At 31.9% G+C, this 25,874-nt stretch overlaps 2 protein-coding genes across 8 annotated transcripts in view; one reads left to right on the top strand and one right to left on the bottom strand.

The window, feature by feature from the left end:
• Positions 1-572: 572 nt before the first annotated feature.
• The window catches only part of LOC145960497 (uncharacterized), a 260,066-nt gene continuing 234,764 nt past the window's right edge, over positions 573-25,874 (bottom strand). For 3 of the 7 annotated variants that reach the window (XM_083080007.1, XM_083080008.1, XM_083080009.1), the window contains exon 4: positions 580-1,311. In XM_083080007.1, the coding sequence (XP_082936133.1) occupies positions 839-1,311 (473 nt within the window). In that variant the 3' untranslated portion in view covers positions 580-838. Of the gene's footprint in view, positions 1,312-25,874 lie in introns of all 7 variants that reach the window. The other 4 variants (XM_083080011.1, XM_083080005.1, XM_083080006.1 and 1 more) reach the window with 4 other exon arrangements.
• Positions 11,280-16,045, top strand: LOC145960806 (uncharacterized). The gene is made up of 4 exons (XM_083080512.1): positions 11,280-11,427; positions 13,862-14,134; positions 14,758-15,558; positions 15,819-16,045. The coding sequence occupies exons 1-4, from the start codon at positions 11,280-11,282 to the stop codon at positions 16,043-16,045; spliced, it is 1,449 nt and encodes a 482-aa protein (XP_082936638.1).

Here is a 25,874-nt window from a genome sequence, read left to right as displayed (position 1 = left end):
TACTTTTAAATTCTTGTATTACAGAGAAAAACTTCTCTCTTTCTCTCTCAAAATCGTTTTAAAATAAAAAATTGAAAATTTTATTTTTATTTTAAATTCATAGTTTAAGTAAAAAAACTTCTATGAAGTATTTATTTTATGATTCTTATATAGCAAGGAGTCAAAGAGACATTACTGTTTTTAGGAATGCAACTGTTGTCATATATATCATATATATCAGTCATATATATTAATTGCATAAATAGTCAATATATATCAATTTGCATTACATTTGATGATAATTTATTTTAAATAATAGTATGTAAATTCTATTTTAAATATAATTATATTTTTAAATTTCTATATTAATTATATTTTTATTATAAAATGTTTAAAAATATTTAATTGTTTATAATTTTTCTCTGTATTTTATCACATTTGAGAGTAGTTTCTTCACATGAGAAGTATAAATATATAAATAGACTACTCTGATAAAACTTAACTCTATACAATTTTACATTCAAATAGTAACTGGCATATTCTGTGAACAAGTTGAAACTCTGTTTGTTCTAACAATTTATAAAAACATGTACTATATCATCTTGTTTGCAATTACAATGATTATCCGCAAATGATAAAATAATAATAATAATGGATATTATTTTTATTCAAACTTTATTTTAACACAAAAGAATTGTAATAATAAGAACATCGTCATTGCATTATCAGATCTACTATAATGTTATACTATGCGTAAAAATATATTAAAAACATTTACGTGACCAAAAAATTTATCGTTGACTTTTTCGTTAATTATTGTTTATAATTTCATGTTTATGAAACAATGTTATTCTTTCTTCTAGTTGCAAGGGCTGGCTGGCTGATTTGTGCCTGAAGATTGCAACATGATAGATTGTACAGACAGAGTGGATGATATAGTAGCTGCCGCCATAGAATCCGAGTGATGGTGATGATGATACAATGCAGAAGTATAATACTGTTGATGATGATGATGTGCCAGGTGAGAATGATGTGAGTGAAGATAACTTGACGTTCTACGATCATTATTATTATCATTATTGCTGTTATTGCTATTATTGTTAGTGGAATTATCGTTATGACGGTTGTGATGATTGTTGTTGATTGTAGAGCATAATGACGAAGTTGGTGAAGGAGATGCTGAAGAATTCTGTATGTTACAGCTGTTAGCCAGAATGTCGTGTACAGTGTGAGGACTTGGCCATTGAAGAACATTGTTGCTCGTCGTTTGATGTCCGCTAGTATGAACTGGTGGCGACGATGGTGACAATTTACTCGCTGGTGATGGTCCAACTGAAAACGCAATAATAGCAAATAAATACATAATAAAATACATTTAATTTAGATATCAACAATTAATATTGAAAGATAAAAAAATAGTACGAAATTTCCGAAAACCATCATGCTCCGATCGAGTCCAATTTTATAAATAGGTACCTTTTAGATAAAAAAATAGGATATGAGAAGGATATTTTGGCGATTCAAAAATTAAGATACTTTTCAAGCATTTTTTCGTAAAAGTGAATATTACCTTCAGCCTATTCGAAACGATTTTCAGTTGATCTTAATATTAAATTTAACTTCTAAGGACATATGTTAAGGTCACGACCTTGAATGAACGACAAAAGATTCTAGCCATCATTTGTTGTTTATTAAAAAGTTATAATGAAAAAAACTTTCACGAATTATATCTAATTTTTAAAACAATAAGGGTGACAGCAACATATTTTTCGGATACCATGTACATATATTATCCTAAGATGAAGCAAAATTCACTCTTAATAAAGGTCAAGATTAAGTGAACTTCGCTTCATTTTGAAAAGTACATGCGTGGACACAGTGTGTTCCGCCCCCCTGCGGGGGACTCCACTTTCAGAAGATATAACCTAACCCAACCCATGTCCATGGTATGGGGTATACCTCGCTTTGCATAGAAAGTTATAAATCCATAATATATGTACATGATATCCGAAAAATATGTTCTGTTTATAAAACTTCTTTTGTTTATAACTTTTTAATAAACAAGGAGTGACGGCTAAAACTTTTTGAATGTCACTCAGGAGGATGACCTTGACAACATATGTCAAGGTCAAGGTAATCGAGGCGGGCTCCCTTCATCGAAATATTTACCTTAAATAAATTAAATAAAATAAGTAAAAAATTAAAACTGAATAAATTAAAAAGTAATCATTTCTTAAAAACTCACTTCCAGGCATCGAAAATATCTGTGAGCCGTTAAAGGCGACAAGAGACCGACCAACATCTCAAAGATCGAGATTGACCTGTCTCCTCGAAATATAAACGAGTTATGAGAGCGTCAAAGCGAGAATACAAACATATACCTTCGTGAGCATCAACAATTATCGGTTTGTGATGTAAACGGAATGACAATATTAAATTTTCGGTAACTTGTTTATAATATCTAAATAAATTTCGGGTAACCGTTCCGTATCCGTCTGCAAATTCAAACCATTTCTTTGTCTTTTAATAAAGAACATTTCTGACATTAACCTTTTGCTCAAAAAAAATTCTTGATCTAGAATCTGTACATCATCTCAATTAAATTCATGATTAAAGTTCAATCTATGGTGATTACAGACAAATTACTCATCTTTCGTCTTATGAGACCGGTGTTCGTTAATTTGGTATGTAGTTGTCTGCCTGTTTATCAGATATAAGAAGCGTCACAACTATTGCAGTTTAATTTATATATGACATTTTTAAAATTAGCTGTAGGTGGAGGATCTTTGTGGGTTTTGATAAAACCTTTCATTTTATTAATACTGAAATAAGAGAGTCGGACATTCAGATATTTAACAATTTGTTTAAAACGCTCAGAAGTTGAAGGAACATACGGAATTTTGAAATATCTGTATTTTAGTTCTGTATTGTAGTTTAGGATGTGTCAGTGCTGTGTTCTGATTTAAAAAAGAGTGTTTTAAGGCGATTATGCCATGTATGGAAAATGAAATCTAAAGGATAACTATTTTTCAGTAAAATATTTATAGCAAAGACAATATTTTTTGCATGGAAAATAGGATGAGATAAGAGAAAAATTTTATTTCTGTTAATCCAATCTATTCCTCTTTTTTAGGAGAAAGGATTGAGATAGAAAATGTAGAATTTACCAGAAAATGTATCTTTGTGGTACCAGTCAAAAATAATAAAGTTGTTATCAGATATTAAGGTTATATCTAAAAAATTGATTCTGTTTCCCTCACTTATTTCCATTGTGAATTGTAATCGGGGATGGAAAGAATTAAACGTATCTAATGTATGATTGAAAAATGAAGGAGGGATTGCTAGAATGACATCATCCATGTATCGTAGGTAGAAAGGAGGAATAAATTTTAAGGAATAGAGCGCTTTATTTTTCAGATCTTGTAAAACTATATCTACAATAAGAGACAGGGGGAGCCTATAAGGGTTGTTCCAAAGGATTGTTTATAAACGGTGTCGTTGAACAAAGATGAATTTAATATTAGTTTTAAAAGGAATTCATTACGTGGTATGTCACAATTTGCAAAGATGTGAGTCCATTTAGAAGAAACACTATCAATAATCAAATTGATCGGTCACATTGATAAATAGGGAAATAACGTCTAATGAAACTAATTGGAAATTTTCCTCGAGGTATACATTAGACAATTTATTAACTACCTAGTAACTATTGGAGACATGACTGTGAGCAATAGGAAAACTTTTAACCACGATTTTAAGTAAGTATGAAGCTATGTGGTATAGTGGACTATTTACAGAGGATATATTCTAAATAGATAATTAGGTTTGTGTATTTTGGGTAACCCATAAGCTCTAGGTAAAATACCATCACTGCAGTAAAGTGATCTATACGTTTCGACTGAGATAAAATTCGAATTCCTCCATCTCTTTAAATTATCGTGCAAATTATTTGTTATTTTTTAACAGGGTTTCTATTCGCAATAATATAAGTACCTGAATCACTAAGTAGATTTTTTATTTCTGCGTATTTATCCTTATTTAAAGCTAATGTTGCCCTTGTCTGTACGAGAGTAAAAATAAGATTTTGGTTATTTTTAAGAAATCTCTTCGTAACTTTTGATGGTCGATTGAGAGCCTCGATAGATTCATCCTTATTTACAGAATAAATAGGTAGATTATTAATTATGTTCAATGACCGATTTCTGATAGCTAATTGATTCATAGTAGGAAGCATTTTTATGTTATTTTCTAAACTTTTAAGAAATTTCGTGGTTAATTTGTCGTTATTATATATTGGAAGACTAAAATTCCCACCTAATTGTAAAAAAGATTGTACATCTTTAGGAACATCTAATTTTTAGTACAATAAGTGACAACGATTCTTTCCTAGGCAGGGCAAGGGGAGCCACTGCTGTGCTGCCGGCTGATTGGCCAGTTCTACGCTCCCCTTGCCCCGCCTAGGAAGGAATCGTTGTCGCTTACTGTACATCTAATTTTTAAATATGCATGCAAACTCATGTGGAACCGTATAATAATAGATCTCGTTTCGTACTGATTCAGGAGTGATGTGGGGTGGATCTTCATGTAGAAAATCCATGCAGAATGTTACAAAAATAGACCTTGTTACATTGATTCCACGGGTGATGTGGGATGAACCTCACTTTACGTGGAAAATTGCAAACTCATATGAAATCATACAATGATACAAAAATAGACAGCTAAAATCTTTTGAAGGTCACTCAGGGTCATAATTCACACAGAAAATAATTGGTATTTAATATCCAATGGATATTTTTCATGGACATATAAGATATCTATAAATATATAAGAAACAACCATTATATAGGGATGCTATAGATATTCAAATGTCCGCAAAATGAGACTTCATAATTCATAGGATATGTAAACCAATATCTATTGGATATCTATACAACATCCAAATATTTATGATATATATATATATATATACAGGGTGACCCATTTTAACTTAGGCAGCCAAATAACTCGAAAAATAAGCAAGATAGAAAAAAATGTTTTAGACAAAAGTTGTATGGTTTCGAGGGGGCCATAAGATGGTATCATTGGTTTGACCTTGAAGAGTCATTTGAAGGTCACGTGAAGGTCACTTCAATTTTTTTAAATGGAATACCCTATATATTTTTGTACATTCTTGTAGCTTATTTCGAGAGCTTTCCAAAACACTATAATTAAGTACCTTTCCGTTAAGTACTTTTTGAGTTATGATGCTTGAAATAATTTCTTAATTTTACATAAACCGTAAAATATCTTGTAAAATATTCATTTTTCGATTATCTTACCTTAATACTTTTATGTACAAAATAATGAGAGGAATCAATTGGTGTAAAGAAAACACATAGTTGTTTTTAAGAAAAAATATGGAATTGTTAATTGCAAATTACATATTTTTTCTTCGAAACAACTATGTGTTTTCTTTACACCAATTGATTCCTCTCATTATTTTGTACATAAAAGTATTAAGGTAAGATAATCGAAAAATGAATATTTTACAAGATATTTTACGGTTTATGTAAAATTAAGAAATTATTTCAAGCATCATAACTCAAAAAGTACTTAACGGAAAGGTACTTAATTATAGTGTTTTGGAAAGCTCTCGAGATGAGCTACAAGAATGTACAAAAATATATAGGATGTTCCATTTAAAAAAATTGAAGTGACCTTCACGTGACCTTCAAATGACTCTTCAAGGTCAAACCAATGATACCATCTTATGGCCCCCTCGAAACCATACAACTTTTGTCTAAAACATTTTTCTCTATCTTGCTTATTTTTCGAGTTATTTGGCTGCCTAAGTTAAAATGGGTCACCCTGTATATACAGGGTGTCCTAGACCACCCGTACACCCCTTTTCTTTCAAAAACTAAGCATTTTAGAGAAAAACGTTTTCGACAAAAATTGTATGGTTTTGAGGGGAACATAAGATGGTGTCATTGGTTTGACCTTGGATGGCATCTTTAAGGTGAGGTCAAGGACACCTTTAATTTCTTAAATGGAACCACCTATTTTTTATTGCATATTCATATAGCTTATGTCGAGAGTTTTTCAAAACACTATAATAAAGTATTTTTTCATCAAATACTTTTCGAGTTATAAGGCTTGAATAATTTCTTAATTTTACATAAACCATAAAATATCTAGTAAAATATTCATTTTTCGATTATCTTACCTTAATACTTTTATGTACAAAATAATGAGAGGAATCAATTGGTGTAAAGAAAACACAAAATTGTTTCGAAAAAAAAAATGTAATTTGCAATTAACAATTACATTTATTTTTTTCGAAACAATTATGTGTTTTCTTTACACCAATCGATTCCTCTCATTATTTTGTACATAAAAGTATTAAGGTAAGATAATCGAAAAATGAATATTTTACTAGATATTTTATGGTTTATGTAAAATTAAGAAATTATTTCAAGCCTTATAACTCGAAAAGTACTTGATGAAAAAATACTTTATTATAGTGTTTTGGAAAGCTCTCGACATAAGCTATAAGAATGTGCAATAAAAAATAGGTGGTTCCATTTAAGAAATTAAAGGTGTCCTTGACCTCACCTTAACGATGCCATCCAAGGTCAAACCAATGACACCATCTTATGTTCCTCTCAAAACCATACAATTTTTGTCCAAAACGTTTTTCTCTAAAATGCTTAGTTTTTGAAAAAAAAGGGGTGTACGGGTGGTCTAGGACACCCTGTATATATATACAGGGTGTCCCGAAACTAACGCTTGATATTTTAAAGGCAGATTCTCTGGCCAATTTAAAAACGATTTTTCCTCAGCGAAAGTGTCGCGGCACTAATAGTTTTCGAGTTATAAACGATTGAAAATAGAGAGTTTTTCGCAAACTAATGCTTATGGGAATAAAATATTAATAAAGATACATTCTTTAGTTAATTTTAGGTAGAGTTTATTTTAATAGAATTTTAATTTAAGGCTTACAATTAGTTAGAAAGATACATGATGACAAAAATTGGGAATATGCAAAAAATAATGATCTCCCTCAACATTTTCGCTGAGGAAAAATCGTTTTTAAAGTGGCCAGAGAATCTGCCTTTAAAATATCAAGCGTTAGTTTCGGGACACCCTGTATATATATATATATATATATATATATATATATATACAGGGCATATATATATATACAGCAAACACAACTTCGTATTTATCACGAAAATTTCTCGTAACCGACGTTACATGAGACATAACATATTCGTCACAAACTCTGTGAATGAAGCAGTATATGCTCTCAAATATGTCATCCTCTTAACATATCATGGTTACGAAAAAAATACTAGTCAAAATCTAGTCATTTTCTCAGCTTTATTATGTAACTCGTATGAAATAAAATCTATTGTTGACAAATTCGTTACGTAATAATAAAGTCACTACTTACTTCATAACTACGTCATAATTATGATATAGGGTCGAATAAATATTGTAGAATGTTATTTCCATTATGCTTTTTTATTATACCTGCATTACATGAAATTATAATAGATTAGAAAATGAAGGTCAATAAAGTTATGAAATGAATGTTATTAAGTAATTAAAGTAAAATAAACTTATATTTAAATCAAATTAATAAAGATTTTACTTTGTAATTTATTTTTACATTGTATTGCCGACCATTTGTTCTGATTTTTTTTCTGCTTCAAAATATAAGTTATTAAAAGTAACTTAAAATTAGTAATTAAAAATCAAGTAATATTAAAATCACATTTAAAAAAATTGCACTTTGATATCTTTTTTTACGTTTTATCGTCAACCGTTTGTTCTGAATTTTTTATCAATGTGGCATATTTTTGGGTTGCTTGCCAGAACCACTCTTTTGTTTTGTCTTTAAAATATAAGTAATTATAAGTAAATTAAAATAAGTAATTAAAAATGAAATAACAAAGTTATTAAATGAATAACGTTATAAAATTAAAATCTCAAATATAAAAAAAATTAGACTGGCATCTTTTTACGTTGTATCACTAACCGTTTGTTCAGAATTGTTTTTCAATGTGGCATATTTTTGGGTTGCTTGCCAGAACCACTCTTTTGTTTGTTCTTTAAAATAGAAGTAAATAAAAAAATTAACATAAAATAAAATTTAAAAAATTGGTTTCTGGTATCTTTTACGTTGTATCGCCAACCGTTTGTTCTGCATTTTTTTTCATTCTGGCGTATTTTTGGGTTGCTTGTCGGAACCACTCTTTTGTTTCTTCTTCAAAATATTTATCCGTGCATGCGAAAGTTTTCCTTACAGCATCTGATGAAGAAAAAAGAATGAAGCTCTCATATCTCAAGTAAGTTCATTCGTTCCAATTACTAAAAAATAGCAGCACATATATACCTTTAACAGCGGCAATACTCTTTAAGTTGCCAAATTTCTAGCGTTCTAGTCAATAATTCTCGAATATTGTGCTCGACATATGTCGTAGATGCCAAATCATTTTTTATTCGATCGATTTCCGCTTTGAGTAGTCGCTTCCGATGTCTTTTTGTCACACAATTGACATCTTTTGATGCACTCATCCCGTAAACGATTCATCTACACCATATATACACTATATCCTGATAACCATCAACGATAAAAAACGATAAAAAAAATTTTTCAATATGAAAAAATTTTTCAATATGAAAAAAAGTTTTCAATATGGTTAGTGAATCGTTTATTAACGATACTCTATCAAAAACTCACGTTACAAAATACTTGGAATTCTATCGGAAATGTCTTATCAACTGCAAATCAGTTTCTATCGTTTTCAATATGGTTAGTGAATTATTTACTAACCATATTTTCGTTTATTAACGATACTCTATCAAAAACTCACGTTACAAAATAGCTACTCGTTAATATATGATAGACAACGAACCGATTAGCTGCCGTACAAAAGATGATAAGTTATATGACGGAAAATGCCGATAAGAAACGATAGACGTATCAGTTTGTAAAAGTCGGTGTAATATCGACGAGATATTTATCATTTTATCTTTATATATCCGTATTAATGCGTACAGTATAATTATTAACATAAAATTACACAAAGTTAAACGCTCCCCAAAATTAACAAATTAAAATGAATAATAAGAGGCAATAAGGAGCCAACGCGGTTGTAGGGCGTGAAAAAAAATTTTTCCTCCAGACAGTCAATTGAAACGATCTTTCTTCTTTATTTCATACGTTTCGGCCTCATTTCGAGCCATCTTCAGTGATTCTAATACAATCAAAAAATGCCAATTAAGACAGTAAAAAGGATGCGGTGTCAATATAAAAGAGAAAAAAAAGCATAATCACATACATACAATAGTCTATAGGAGTGAACGCTATCCCATCCAAGTCGATCCACCCGAAAAAGACCGATGCAAGCAGCACTCTCAACGGTAAAAAGCGCGAGGAGCGATGCACTGACAAAGTAAACATAACAGAGTCATATATTTGCAATAAAAATTGATTGACAACAGTCAAGGGCTACTCACTCGGACAACGAGAAGACCGACAGAGACGAAACGAACATCCAGCACGCAAACAATCAACTAAGTCGAAAATTCAAACAACAACGGAAAGCGCTATCAAACTGTGGTCGAACAAAAACAATCCATGTACATGGAGGGCAAACATCAGCTCATTAAATCTTAGATATGTTTTCAATAATCGACAGACACGATGTGTTCAACTTTAAAGTATCGCTTTGGAGGTTCAACGAATTCCTTTGGCGCTTGATATGAATCATTTCAGATATTAGTCTTTTACCTAAAAACATTTCCTCATCCAAAATGTCAACCTTATCAAAATCAAAAGTGTGATCAAGCGCTCTATGTTCCGCGATGACGGACGTAAGATTCCTTCTATGTTCTTTGATTCTCGTTTTCAACAAGCGTCCAGTTTGTCCCACGTAAGAAGCGTCGCAGTCCATGCAGTTAATTTTATACACTATATTACTGCGCGAATCTCTCTGCAAACCATCCTTACCGACCTTAATAAATCGGCGTAAGTTATTGATTCCCGTGTAAGAGAGCCTAACATTAAGATTCCCGACGCAATGTCGAAAACGTTCCGATATGTTCCTCACATATGGGACATTAAAATATGTAACCCTGCTTCCCCCACTAACATCATCTGTCCCGATCTCACAGTCCGTCAGAATGTTATTGCATTTGTCACTGAATCTGTGAAACAGAATATTAAGCCGGTCAGCAATAGTGTGAAAGATAAAAGAGAGCGGATATCCATTGTTCAAAAGAATGACAAATTCAAAATTTTCTTTATGGAATCTTGGATGAGAAAGCCAGAAAACCTTATCCGTCAAGCCGATTATCGTACCCTTCTTCTGGCAAAGGGGGTGTCGCGACTCAAAGTGGAGGTATCTTCCGGAAAAAGTCGGTTTATGAAACCAATTAAATTCGATAAATCCATTTTCTAAAATGATTGTGATGTCAAGAAAATTCAAACGGTTGTCGACACTCTCCTCCATAGTAAACTGCAGCCTAGTGTGGAACGAATTGAACGTGTTCATAATAGTATTAAGTATCGAGGGGGGAGCCGCCAACACAATATCGTCAACGTATCTGAAATAAAATGGAAGATCCACATCAAGAGTCGCGATCGCCCTAGCTTCTAAATCTTGGAAAGTATAATTATTATCATAAATAACGATATACGAGGTGTGTTCAAAAAATAAGGTGACTTTTCAAATTTCGCGGGTTAGGTACGTTCGATTTTTAATTTTTTTTTTCTTATGTTGGTACACTCGTCCCGAACATATGTTCACAGTTTCAGCTATATAGCATTTTTTGTTTGTATGTGAGAGACATAAAGGTTAGAACTGTTTTGCGTGTTCGGCGATCTGTTGCTGTCGAAAAAATGGATCAAATGGAATTAAGTGCTCCGAAACGCTTGAAATGTTGACAGTGGCATATGGTGAGTGTACTCTAAGTAAAAAAAATGTTTATAAGTGGTACAAACTCTTCCAAGAAGGCCGAGAAAATGTTGAAGATGAAGCTCGCCCTGGACGCCCCAGCACGTCAACAACAGATGCAAATGTTAAAGAAGTAAAGGAAATGGTTCTGAATAATCGTCGAATCACTATCAGAGAAGTTGCTGAAGATGTTGGCATATTACCTTGAAGTTATGCGCCGTTTGCGTGATGCAATACGAAAAAAACGCCCTAATTTGTGGAAAGACAATTCGTGGCTTTTGCATCACGATAATGCACCTGCTCATACATCGTTGCTTGTTAGTAGTTTTTTTGGCCAAAACCAACACCATAATCATGCCTCAACCACCATATTCACCGGACTTGGCCCCCTGCGACTTCTTTCTGTTCCCAAAACTCAAACGACCCATGAAAGGACGGAGGTTTGCCACGATTGAGGAAATAAAGACCGCATCGCTGAAAGAACTCAAGGACATACCAAAAAGTGCATTTCAGAAGTGCTTTGAAGACTGGAAAAAGCGCTGGCACAAATGTATTATATCTGAGGGGGATTACTTTGAAGGGGACAAAATAAATATTGATGAATAAATAAATATTTTTTGAGAAAATTACAAAGTCACCTTATTTTTTGAACACACCTCGTACACGATTCGTCCACACTGCATATATTATAATTGTTTCGACAGGACTATAAACTAGATAGACAAAAAAATAAAAAAATCTAAGTTCGTATATGTTTGTCACAGCGAAAAATGATTTTCTTCGAAGACGTCACATAACCTACAAATACACAGTATGCAATATATCAAGAGCAGACACGACGGTAGTGTCTCGACGCGAAGTCTAACCTACAAAACGTACCAAATACATATATTTAAATTTTACAAATACATATACAATATTGAGTACGTGTATAGGTTATATGTGACACACTCGAGTATAATATGTGTCACATAACCTACAAATTTTTAATTATATATATTCGTAAATTATATGTACTTGCTATATAGCAAATACATATAATTTACGATTAATCTTACTGGGTAGTGATATCACTGATATTCTGTAATTTTTACCGGGCCTACTCGTAGTAATTTTATAAGTCTCTAGGATATATAAATATCTGGTACTTGTGTGACGAGATTGTTACGTATCAATGTTACATAGTAGACACATATCAGTAATACCTCAAATTTTTCGGAAAAAATACATAAATCTTACGGTACAAAAACAAGTATCGGTGATGTTCACAATGTCATGTGATTTTTACATCATATCGAAGGAAGTATCAAAGAAGGACGGTCTACTACGTAACATTTACATATTTTTAGTATATCACAAAGATGTATCTATATTATGCATCAAATACATCTTTATTATGTGCAATACGAGAAAACTATGGAACTATGACGACAATTATGTTATGTATTTGGTACATCAAATGGTTACATAATTATCTCGAAAATTATCCTAGCTGTGTTTGCTGGGTTAGGGTTTTCCTTATTTTTCGATCTCGGAATTTTTTTGCTCTCACCCCATAAAAACTTTTCAATATGGATAAAAATAAGCTCTAATTTAAAAAAAATTTTTTTTATCATTGTTAACCCGTGTCGACAAGCCATTGATATTTTTAGAATATGTTTAAGTAAAGATATTATTATTAAATGTATTCTTATAATTTAATATTATATTCTTATAATTTCTTATAATTATGACATCAATTAAATGTAAAAATAAAAAATATTAATTAAAGTTATTTGTAAAAACTTAAATTTTTTTAAGTATCCAAATAGACCGATGTACGTAAACTTTATAAGTAAACATTATTAATTCACGAAATTTATCAACGTTGAATTTCTAATGACTGATCAGACTTAATTTATATTTCTCATATTTAGAATGACAAAAAATGTGAAAAAAAATAATCACAATTTACGCCAAACAATATGTCAAATGGCAAGTATAATATGAACATCGAAATGTAACTTTTAGTGAATTTGTTGCTGCATCAATACAACAACATTATTGTATGACGTTCTACATTGTTGTATGATGGAAATTTAATAATTAATTCAATACACAATAAACACACCACATTAGTGTATTTACTTCATAAATGTAACAAAAAGAATTGTTAATTTTTTATGATTAATTTGTCTTTGATGTCGTGATAGTTATGAAAATTTATTTGGATGAAGGCACTGTTTCGCAAGTTTTTTGTTTTTGATGTGTTTTTGTTGATCGTGCTCTAACATGTTGAAACTTGTGTTAATTCAGTCAAGCACAAGTTTAGTTCCTTGACGGATGTTGTGCATATAAACGAAGTTAAATTTTTTACTAAATTTATTAATATGGCTGTAGTACTTCGACGTGATACTAACATATTTTTAGTTGGTAGTATAAATACTCAAATTCTTGATTCAAAACTACCATCAAATAGACAAGTGCTTTCAGTATTATTTAATAATATAAGATGCGTAAAATTAAATGTACGTGAAAATGCAAACTTAGCTGTTCGTGAATATGTCATTTTTGGGGAAAATGCAAGAATTCCTATCAAAGGCTCTTCAACACTGCGTGTCTAAATTAATAAACTTGTATGAAAAATGGCGTACTTTACAAAAAAATTCAAAAAAAATGGAGAAATTTATAGGCAAAAGGAAATAGAATTTACGGAAAATTTGGATAACTTATTTGACATTGCACATTTAGATGCTTTAAATATTATTAAAATTGAAGAAGATAAACAATTTTAAATAAATCAAAGACAGCGAGAAAGGATAGGCTGTCTTGGATCGATTGATAAAGAAGTAACAATGATAGAAAAAAGATCACAAGAACGTAAGAACAAGGAAATAGAAAAATTCAGTACGAAAAACAGATAGCACTTCAGTCAACAACAGCGTCAATGTCATTAGTATCTGATAAGTTTGATACAGAATCAAATATTTCCGAACAAGATTCGAACAATGCAGAGCAGTCAGAATCAAATGTTTCCGAACAAGATTTGAACAATGCAGAACAATCAGAATCTTTATCACCACCTGCAGTTAAAAAAAAGAGAGGTCGCATCAATTTTATTACGCCTAAGCTCGTTGGAAGTTTAGACAGATGTCGATTAAGTGTGAAAGATTCAGTGTATGTCCTGCATGCAGTGGCGGAGGTTTTAGGGTTTCCCGATCCAGCCACTTGCGCCTCACATATTTTTCTAGTCTGCGAATATTGTTTTCTAGCAATTATTCGTTAGGCTGAAAAATGTGTGAATGCTCTCTCCACAGGATATGCGTCAATGCCGTTGCCACGGATGGATTCTGTCGCTCGTTGATCAAATGAGCGTAAGGACACGTCCGACCTCCTCCCTCATACATCTCTATCTTTCTCTGGAGAAAGTCCATCTTTACGCCCATTTGATCAATGAGCGAGAATCCATCCGTGGCAACGGCATTGACGCATATCCGGCATATCCTGTGGAGAGAGCATTCACACATTTTTCAGCCTAACGAATATATAATTCAGATGATTTAATAATAAATCGATCTTCAATCCATCAATGTCGCAGACAGATTTTAAGAGCTGAGCGTGCTGAAATCATTAAATCTAGATTTCAAGAAATACCACCTAATTATGTTGTTGTTCATTGAGGTGGAAAGCTTTTATCATCGTTAAATGTTAGACTCGCCTGTTGAACGTTTGCCAATAGTTGTAAGTATCAAAATATGTGGAACAACAATTGGTGTGCCAAAATTAGAAAGATCCACAGGTGAAGAAATAGCGATGGCCGTGTGTAATGCTTTGGAAGATTGAGAATTTTCAGACACTCTCGAAGCTTTATGTTGTGACACTACAGCTTCTAACACAGGACGATTAAATGGAGCAATGGTTTTGATAGAACAGAAATTTAAGAAAGATCTACTTTATCTACCTTGTCGACATCATATTTATGAACTTATTCTCCGAAGTGTTTTCGAATGTAAACTTCCACAGGTAACATCAAGCCCTGATATTCCACTATTCAAGAAATTTCAGAAAAACTGGAATAAGATTAATAAGACTAACTATGTGTCAAGCATAGAAGACAGTGAGTGTTATACTGCTTTGAAAGATGTAAAAGAAGAAATTCTCAATTTTACTCAGTGCAAATTGCAAAATAAACATTTTAGACATGATTATAATGAATTACTTGAATTGGTAATTATATTTCTTAATGGCGATTCAGAAAGCAATTTAAAAATTCATCCTCCCGGTGCAATGCATCAAGTTCGATGGATGAGTCGAGCAATTTATTGTTTAAAAATTTATTTATTTCGTAAAGAGTATACAATTTCTTCTGCCGAAAGAAATTCGCTGCGTGATATTTGTATTTTCATCATCCGATTTTATGTGCAAGCATGGTTTCATTGCCCATTACCACACAAAGCTCCATGTCAAGATTTAAATTTTATAAGAAACTTAAAATTCTATGAAAAAATCGACCCAGACACTTCAAAGGCAGCAATAAAAAAATTATGCGGTCACCTTTGGTACTTATCCGAAGAAACAGCAGCTTTAGCGTTTTTTGATGATACTATATCAATTGAAACCAAACAACTTATGGAAAAATCGCTTCAAAATGAAGGTACTATTAATCCTAACAAAGTTTCATAATCCTGCCAAAAGATATTGACCATAATTTTACAGGTATGTTTCAGTTTCTCGGTTTTATTGTCACATTGAATTCTCACCAATAACTAACTAATCTAACTATTTAAAATATAATTTATGTTTAGCTAATAATTTTATTTTATCTTTTAGAAAAAACTATAGATGTGTTCATTTCACATAATAGTTTAAAATTGTTTTCACGATTCAGAATCAATACAAATTTTTTGAACCAAGATCCAATTACATGGAACACAAATGTTAGTTATCTAAATGGAAAAGAAGTTATAAAATCCTTAAAAGTAGTAAATGATATCGCTGAAAGGGCAGTGAAGTTAAATCAAGATTATAATGGACGTGTTGTAAGAGATGCAGAGCAACAGGAATTTCTCCTGCGTTGTGTACAAGAACACAGACGTTTATATCCAAATTGTAACAATGATACTTTAAAAGAACCCTACTAATTTTAAAAGTTATATTTATGTTTCTGGTTTATTAAAAAATATTTTTTGCTATTTAGATAATTATTTATCATTAATTTATAACCTTATTACCTGTTACATAAATTTATTAGCTATTTTGGCATTTTTGTTTTTTAAAGCATAGAGCTCAAATTCTTTTGCCTTATTATTCTATTAAATACCTATTCTATATATTATAAATATATATATTATATATTATATAATAATTATTTGGGGTTGTAAAACATTATGCCTACAGAAATTAAAAAATTCAATTTTGATGTTTTTTTTAATTACGTTTTCTTTTATCAGACTTAAAGCCTTTGTCGGCACGGGAAGTAATTAATCTAGAAGGCTGAAATTTTTTGTGTGTGATTCTTATACCAATTGTAAACTATTTAGAGGGTGAGACCGAAAAAAATCAATTTTTTTGTAGAAATAAGGGACACCTTAATATATATATATACAGGGTGTCCCTTTTTAATCGATCACCCCGAATAACTTTCTTAATTTTGATTGTAGAAAAAAACGATTATATGGTTTCAAGGGGGACATGAGACGGTGCCATTAGTTTGACCTTGAAGAGTCGGCTGAAAGTCACGTGAAGGTCACCTCCAACTTTTTAAACGGGACACCCTATATGCTTTTGCATATTCTTATAGCTCATCTCGAGAGCTTTCCAAAACACTATAATTAAGTTAGTTTTCATTAAGTACTTTCCGAGTTATGAGGCTTGAAATAATTTCTTAATTTTACATAAACTGCAAAATATCTTGTAAAATATTCATTTTTCGATTATCTTACCTTAATATTTTTATGTACAAAATAATGAGAGGAATCAATTGGTGTAAAGGAAACACATAATTGTTTCGAAAGAAAAATGTAATTTCCAATTAACAATTACATTTTTTTTCTTAAAAATAACTGTAGTTTTCTCTACACCAATCGATTCCTCTCATTATTTTGTACATAAAAGTATTAAGGTAAGATAATCAAAAAATGAATATTTTACTAGATATTTTACGGTTTTTGTAAAATTAAGAAATGATTTCAAGCCTTATAACTCAAAAAGTACTTGAGAGAAAAATATTTTATTATAATGTTTTGGAAAGCACTCGAAATAAGCTATAAGAGTATGCAATAAAAAATAGGGAGTTCCATTTAAGAAATTGACCGTGACCTTCACGTGACCTTCAAATGGCTCTTCAAGATCAAATCATTGCCACCATCTGATGGACCACTTCAAGCCATACAACTTTTGTTTGAAACATTTTTTTATTTAACGCACCGTTTCGGAGATATTTGAGCGTATTATTTAAAATGGGACACCCTATATATATATATATATATATATATATCATCATATATATACATATAATACATATAATCATATATATACATATACAGGGTGTCAGGGAAATTTTTGCCCACACGAAGTAAGGAGGTAGATTGGCTCAAATTAAGAAGGAAGGACTTGTACTATTTTGTGATATTCGCAATAATTAACGAAAAATTAAATAAAGAATATCGGTCAATCTGCGTGGTAGAAGCGCGCGGCGAGGAGAGTCGTCCCACTGTAATCTTATACTAGGCACGCGGCGAAGCGATGGGCGGATCGCTCTCCGAGACATGATGGTGGCGTGCGAAATATCGCAATACCTCGCCGAAAAATGACCCGTCCTTTTAGTGGCGAGAAAATGATGCGCTATCATTTCCACACCACCTTGCGGTAAATAGCATGGTGCGCTATTTTTATAGTGATTTCCCCCATAGGCCTATTCCACTCTCAATTTAAATATTTGTGAAAATTGTTCAAAATGCCGTTACTGTACGCTGGATGTATCATAAATGTAAAAAATTGATGATGACAGTACCTTCACAAAAATTGATTCGTGGTTGAAAATCCCTCGATAAAATGTGTTACACACATTGGTAATGATACAGACGTAATCTATTACACGTAAAGCGTGATGTACTGCGTATCGCGAAAAACCAAATTCGTGTGCCGCACGCTAGTTCCAGGATTTTCATAAAATGCTTCCAGAATCCTTTCTTCATCTCGTACACGAAGACGCACTGCTGGACCGGTTATCCCGATATTATGCACGACACCCAGTTTCACATAATTATTGCACAACACGTAAAATTGTACGTCCACTTGGTTTTCGTGCACGCCCGGGAAATCATTCCACGTAAATTGCGGCCGCGCGATAAGTATTTTCTCCCGCTAGCCCGTATGCCACAATCATATCCGTATATTCCTGCAGAGTACACTTCATTTTCACTGTTAATTTACTACGCGAACACATGATTTTTACTAAAACTGTCAGCTCTCGCAGGCTGTTGCCAGAGTGCATACACCAGCAGCATGCAATTACAGCTGAGCGGACATGTGAGTGTAATCATAATGCGCAGGCGCCGAGCTCATACGTACGCTTACACTCGCATGCCCGCTCAGCTGTAGTTGCGTGCTGCTGGCGTATGCACTCTGGCAACAGCCTGCGAGAGCTCAAACGGTTTTAGTAAAAATCTTGTGTTCGCGTAGTAAATTAATAGTGAAAATGAAGTGTACTCTGCAGGAATATACGGATATGATTGTGGCATACGGGCTAGCGGGAGAAAATATTTATGGCGCGGCTGTAATTTACGTGGAATGATTTTCCGGGCGTGCACGAAAGCCAAGTGAACGTACAGTTTTACGAGTTGTGCAATAATTATGTGAAACTGGGTATCGTGCATAATATCGGGATAACCGGTCCAGCTGTGCGTCTTCGTGTACGAGATGAAGAAAGGATTCTGGAAACATTTTATGAAAATCCTGGAACTAGCGTGCGGCACACAAATTTGGTTTTTCGCGATACGCAGTACATCACGCTTTACGTGTAATAGATTACGTCCGTACCAATGTGTGTAACACATTTTATCGAGGGATTTTCAACCACGAATCAATTTTTGTGAAGGTACTGTCATCATCAATTTTTTACATTTATAATACATTCAGCGTACAGTAACGGCATTTTGAACAATTTTCACAAATATTTAAATTGAGAGTGGAATAGGCCTATGGGGGAAATCACTATAAAAATAGCGCACCATGCTATCTACCGCAAGGTTGTGTGGAAATGATAGCGCATCATTTTCTCGCCACTAAAAGGACGGGTCATTTTTCGGCGCGGTATTGCGATATATCGCACGCCACCATCATGTCTCGGAGAGCGATCCGCCCATCGCTTCGCCTCGCGCCTAGTATAAGATTACAGTGGGACGACTCTCGTCGCCGCGCGCTTCTACTCACGCAGATTGGCCGATATTCTTTATTTAATTTTTCGTTAATTATTGCGAATATCACAAAACAGTACAAGTCCTTCGTTCTTAATTTGAGCCAATCTACCTCCTTACTTCGTATGGGCAAAAATTTCCCTGACACCCTGTAATTAACGAAAAATTAATTAAAGAAGATCAGCCAATCCGTGCGAGTATAAGCGCGCGGCGAAAAAGGCCGCTGTAACTTATCGTTAAAGTAAAGATTTATCGTTTGTATATTAAACGTATATGGTATCAAAAAATTACATTTTAATCATTAAGCTTTTTTTATTAAATATCTCAAAAACTATAAGAGACTGCCAAATGAAACAAAGAGAAAAATTAATCAGCAATCTAACCTCATCTCTACAATATATGTGAACGTCAAGTTCATCGGCGAGGTTTCATTAATGTAAATAATTACCAAAAATATTTCATGTAAAAGTTGTATATTTCTTAATTTTACACATAAACTATAAAATATCTCTAAAATTATTCATTTTTTGATTATGTTATCACAATACTTTTATGCATAAAATAATGAGAGAAATCGATTGGTATAATGTAAACAAATGGTTATTTTTATTTAAAAAAAAAATATGTAATTTGCAATAAACAGCTACATATTTTTTCAATTGTGTTTTCTATACACCAATTGATTCTTCTCATTATTTTGTGCATAAAAGTATTGAAATAAGATCATTGAAAAATGAATATTTTAGGACATATTTTATAGTTTATGTCAGAGCTGTCCACGTTTTGTACATTTCCGCCGATTTCCGTGAGTCAACGCCTGTCGCTCCCCCCTTACGTCTCGAGATCTTAACAACGAGCCACCTAACAATCGTAATCAAGACACGCGACACTTTAGATACGGCGCATCTATAACGCGATGCCGTTCCCTACGCTCCGTCTGCCAAATGTTAATACTTTAAAAAAATCCGCGAGTTCTTTGAAATATTTTTAGATAATTAATTCAAAATGTATAACAAAGTTTTAATTCCCGATTATTACATTAATAATAAAATATTGACATTTGGCAGACGGGGCGTAGGGAACGGCATCGCGTTATAGATGTGCCGTACCTGAAGTAAAGTGTCGCGCGTCTTGGTTACGGTTATTAGCTGGCTCGTTGTTAAGATCTCTAGAGCCTATCAATCCCTACGTAAGTAGGGGGCGATAGGCGTTGACTCATGGAAATCGGCCGAAATGTGCAAAACGTGGACAGCTCTGGTTTATGTAAAATTAAGAAATTATTTCTAGCCTCATAACTCGAAAAGTACTTAAAAAAATATTGGTAAACCTGCATAAAAGGACCCTGCTCGTATGACTTTGACCTTGATGTTGTCAAGGTTATCCTCCTGAGTAACATTCCAAAGGTTTTAGCCGTCGATCGTTGTTTATTAAAAAGTACGATTCCACACAAGTTTGCAACTTTCCACGCAAAGTGAGATCCACCCTATACCATCCCTGAGTCAGTGCAAGAAACGTGTATTATTATATTGTTATAGGTTTGCAACTTTCCTAAAGCGAAGTCCACCCATCTGTTATCTCCTTCACTCACGATTACCAGCGTACTCGTTCTAACATGAGTGGACCTCGTTTTACGAGGAAAGTTGCAAATCTATGTGAAATCGTAGAATAATAGACCTCATTTCACTGACTCAAAGGTGGTGTGGAATGGACCTCGCTTCGCGTGAAAAGTTATAAACCTATGTGGAACTGTACAATAATAGACCTCGTTCACTGACTCAGGGGTGGTGTAAAATGTATGTTGTATCTATAACACTTATTTTTATTAAAATCTAGGTCTATTATTGTACATGGTGTCCGAAAATTATGTGAAATTCATGAAACTTTTTTTGTCTATAACTTTTTAATAAACAACGACCGACTGCTAAAACCTTTGGAATATTACTCAGGAGAATAACCTTGACAACATATGTCAAGGTCAAAGTCATACGAGCAGAGTCCCCTTTTATGCAGGTTTACCCAACTTTTATATAAAACATTTTTTTCTAAAATTTCTATTCGATATATTTCGTTGATCCGGGACTTTTTACGCACCTTATATAAGCGTAAATAAATACATGATCATTTAGTATATCCATAAGGGAATGTTTACTTATAAAATTAATTATAGAATTAATCTATTTATTTATTTACCTGTACATTGATCGAATTATTAAATAATCTTTTTCGAATTTACAACATTACAGCATTGTAAATGAATATAAACGAATTTAAAGTGTTAATTATATATAATAAATTTTTATTCTGTAATAAACATAGAAAGTATATTTATATATAATTTATGCTTAATATGCATAATATGAAAAAAATATAAATAAATATACATATTACAAAATTGAATACAATTTTGAATCTGATAAATACAAATAAAATATTAAATTATAAATCTGTATAAAAAAAGTTAATTTTATCTCGTAGTTTCATATGATATGCAGAAAATATTGATATATTTGTTTAACAATATATTTATTTCCTTCTTTTTTTTAATTATACTGAACTACAATATAAATAACTGTTCTTTTTGCTTTTCATTTTTATCAAGTGATACTAAATGATAGAATGACTAGATGATATACATATATGTATATACAGGGTATCCCAGACCACCCGTACACCCCTTTTAAAATGAAAATAAATGGCTTTTATTAAAAATCGCGAACAATTTTTAAGTAAATCAGGTACGCTCTATCAAATGGTGATATTTTCAACTTTTGATTCCGACCGGAAATACGCCATCCGGATCGAAAGTTGAATTTTTTTAGGGGAACATGGTACATTTTATTACAGATTTGAATTACGTTTCGAGTACGTGAAAAAATAAGAAACTTTTGTATCAAACGTTTTTTCTGAAAGTGCCTCTATCAATTTTAAAATTGACCTTAAAAGTTACTTTCACAGTTATTTTCACAGAACTATTCAGATGAGATGGACAGAATCAGATAAGAACCGATAATCAATCGCTCTGTCTTTGTCTCACCAACGATGAACAAATCATACGGTAAGTACGGAGGCGAGCTAGCGGCGGTCTTATATTGCAAAGTTCATGTCCCCTTCTATTCCCTCGTTCGCCTTTCACGCAATGCATTTTGAATAATTCGGAAAAGATAGGATTTCGAGACTTCGGACGCCCAATGTAATATCTTTTTTTAATTTAAAATAACACATAATGTATCTGTATTCCGAAAATGCTTGCAATTTTTCTTCCATCTATGTCTCTTCTACGATCTCTTCGTTTTTGCTTCTGTCGTTTCCCTTTATTATTTTTATCATTTTATTATAAATAAAATAAAGACACACTTATTTTTATCTCTTATTATAAATAATAGTTATTATAAAAAATAGTTATAATATTAATAATATAAATAAAAATTATATATGTTAATTTCCTCAAACTTATACATTAAACTTATACATAAAAATATTTAATATAATCAAACATAACTTAAAAGTATATTAGGATATATGTATAAAGAAAAAATTAAAATACAACATAAATAAAAAATTAAGAAAATATAAAAATTAAAAAAATATGAAAATAAGAGGATATAGATTTTAAAAAATACGTAAGAGTATAAAAATACATTTAAGAGTATATAAAATATATTTCTGTTATAGATTTAAAAAAAATTAATACATTTAATATATTTTCCAATAATTGTAGATCGGCCAATAATTGAATTTGTATTAAATTTGTTATAAATTTTAAAATAAATTATATAAAAATAATAATTACTTTAAAAGAAAACTACAAGAGAATTAAAATAAAAGAATACATCAAAATTAGATGTTAATAAGATACATTTTAAATTAAAAATTTTTAAGACAGACGGATTTGTTTCATCCGAGAAAAAATTTAGAATAAAAATCTAATAAACAAAAAAGAAATTTTAGTTGTAAATATAACTAAAGTTATTGTATAACGTTTTTCATATAAATTGTTATAACTAAAATTATTTTTAAGTTTTGAAGTAAATTTTAAGTTATCTTCATAAGAATTTAAAATTAAAAATATATATTAGTATAAGTATATTAATTTTTATATATTTTTCTAGTAATTTTAATACATCTTTCAATTTCGATTGATTTTCCTTAAAAAAATTACTGTTATAATTTATTCTACTTTCAATTTTTATGTCCCATTCATGATAGATTCACATAAATTTTCACATTATTGAAAAATACATTAAAATTAATTTTTAATAAAGTTTATATTATTGATTTTTCATTTTATATATTTTTCAAATAATTAATTAGAAAATATAAGAACAATATCTTACTTTGATGTATTTGTGTGTAATGTTAAAATATATCGCGTTTAAATATTTGTACGTTATAATATATTTATATATTTAAATAAATAAATAAATAAATATATGTATACAGGGTGTCCCATTTTAATCGATCACCCCGAATAACATTTAACTTTTTTAAACTTTTTTAATTTTGATTGTAGAAAAAAATGTTTCAGACAAAAGTTATATGGTTTCAAGGGGGACATGAGACGGTGCCATTAGTTTGACCTTGAAAGTCAGCTGAAAGTCACGTGAAGGTCACCTCCAACTTTTTATACGGGACACCCTATATGCCTTTGCATATTCTTGTAGCTCATCTCGAGAGCTTTCCAAAACACTATAATTAAGTTAGTTTTCGTTAAGCACTTTCCGAATTATGAAACTTGAAATAATTTCTTAATTTTACATAAACTGCAAAATATCTTGTAAAATATTCATTTTTCGATTATCTTATCTTAATACTTTTATGTACAAAGTAATGAGAGGAATCAATTGGTGTAAAGAAAACACATAATTGTTTCGAAAAAAAAAATGTAATTTGCAATTAATAATTACATTTTTTTTCTTAAAAATAACCTTCACGTGACTTTCAGCTGACTCTTCAAGGTCAAACTAATGGCACCGTCTCATGTCCCCCTTGAAACCATATAACTTTTGTCTGAAACGTTTTTTTCTACAATCAATTAAAATTAAAAAAGTTATTCGGGATGATCGATTAAAATGGGACACCCTGTATACAGGGTGATTCAAAATAACCCCCTTGTCCCTGAAATGACACATTCTTGAATTAATTCTAAGACGATTCTTCCTTTGGCAAAATTTCGTCCAAAGCTTAGTTTTTGAATTATAAAAGGAAGTAGTTAACGTATGACGGGTCGAATACAAGAGGCAGGCAAGGGTGGTGCGATTCACCGTCAGACGCGGGTGCTTACGCGGGGCGCCTGCTGCGATCAGCTGGTCGCTATACACATACAGACACACATGCGAACACATACATTCTCTCTCTGTCTGTCTGTCTGTCTGTCTGTCTGTCTCTCTCTCTCTCTCATTCGCTCACTCACCTGTAATTTTTTTTTTTTTTTTTTACGAGAGAGGGGAAAATGCATTTTACGCATACCCACCGGTCGATCCAGTGAGTTATGTGGGACTCGAGTACCAAGTCGAATTACCAACTCGGTACTCCCGACCCACTAAAAACCCCTCTCTTTTCACGAATTTCCTTCGACACTGTCCCTCTGACTTCTCGAGATCTGTTTTCACATAACGTCAAAAAATAGTTATTATTACCTTGTTCGATGACTTTTGATGTATTGCTGTAATTGCTTGAAAGAGAAATGAATTTTCCGATAGATCGTACGTTCTCAAATTTAACGTAGATATCACGTTGCAAAAGACAAGAAATCCACACTAAATTATTAACTGAAAGTTTTTCTTCTTTCATGAACTGTATTCTTTTATAAACTTTAACGTAATCACATTTATTTACTCACTCGATGAGACGAGAAATTTACTAATGACTCTATCACTAATCACTATTAATCACTGTCGAATAATAACTGTTGGTGATTAAAAATCACTCGATGAAAGAAACACGCGCGGACACGTTACTACACGACGCGACGACGCGACAATGCGACGATAATTACTCGGCGACTGCAAGCAGTTTTTTGTCATGGTAGGTTGCGGTAGGTTAAGATACTACTGGCGCTATCGAACGCGATCATGTGTTCGATTGAAGAATGAGATAAACATAATAAACATTTAACATATTAATATTATTATTATCATGAATGTGTGTGATATCCATACATCGTATGATATTTATTTAAAAATTAATTAGATTAAATAAGTGTTTTTAAAATATTTATTACTTTTACTATTATCTTAAATAAATATTTAATATTAATATTTTATAATTTAGTGTGGATTTCTTGTCTTTTGCAACGTGATATCTACGTTAAATTTGAGAACGTACGATCTATCGGAAAATTCATTTCTCCTTCAAGCAATTACAGCAATACATCAAAAGTCATCGAACAAGGTAATAATAACTATTTTTTGACGTTATGTGAAAACAGATCTCGAGAAGTCAGAGGGACAGTGTCGAAGGAAATTCGTGAAAAGAGAGGGGTTTTTAGTGGGTCGGGAGTACCGAGTTGGTAATTCGACTTGGTACTCGAGTCCCACATAACTCACTGGATCGA

This window comes from Camponotus vicinus, unplaced genomic scaffold (genome assembly GCF_025532165.1).
Source record: "Camponotus vicinus isolate PSW18456_S1 unplaced genomic scaffold, iyCamVici1.0 SCAF_10, whole genome shotgun sequence".
Taxonomy (NCBI): Eukaryota; Metazoa; Arthropoda; class Insecta; order Hymenoptera; family Formicidae; genus Camponotus; species Camponotus vicinus.
The sequence above is the reverse complement of the archived record's forward strand: the minus strand, read 5'-3'. Positions and strand labels throughout refer to the sequence as shown.

Coding starts and splice junctions, on each gene's coding strand:
- LOC145960806 (XM_083080512.1), top strand. CDS start 11,280: ATGCCTCAACCACCATATTCACCGGACTTGGCCCCCTGCGACTTCTTT. Junction 14,135..14,757: donor GTTTCCCGATCCAGCCACTT/GCGCCTCACATA, acceptor GAGAATTTTCAG/ACACTCTCGAAGCTTTATGT. Junction 15,559..15,818: donor AAAATCGCTTCAAAATGAAG/GTACTATTAATC, acceptor TTTTGAACCAAG/ATCCAATTACATGGAACACA.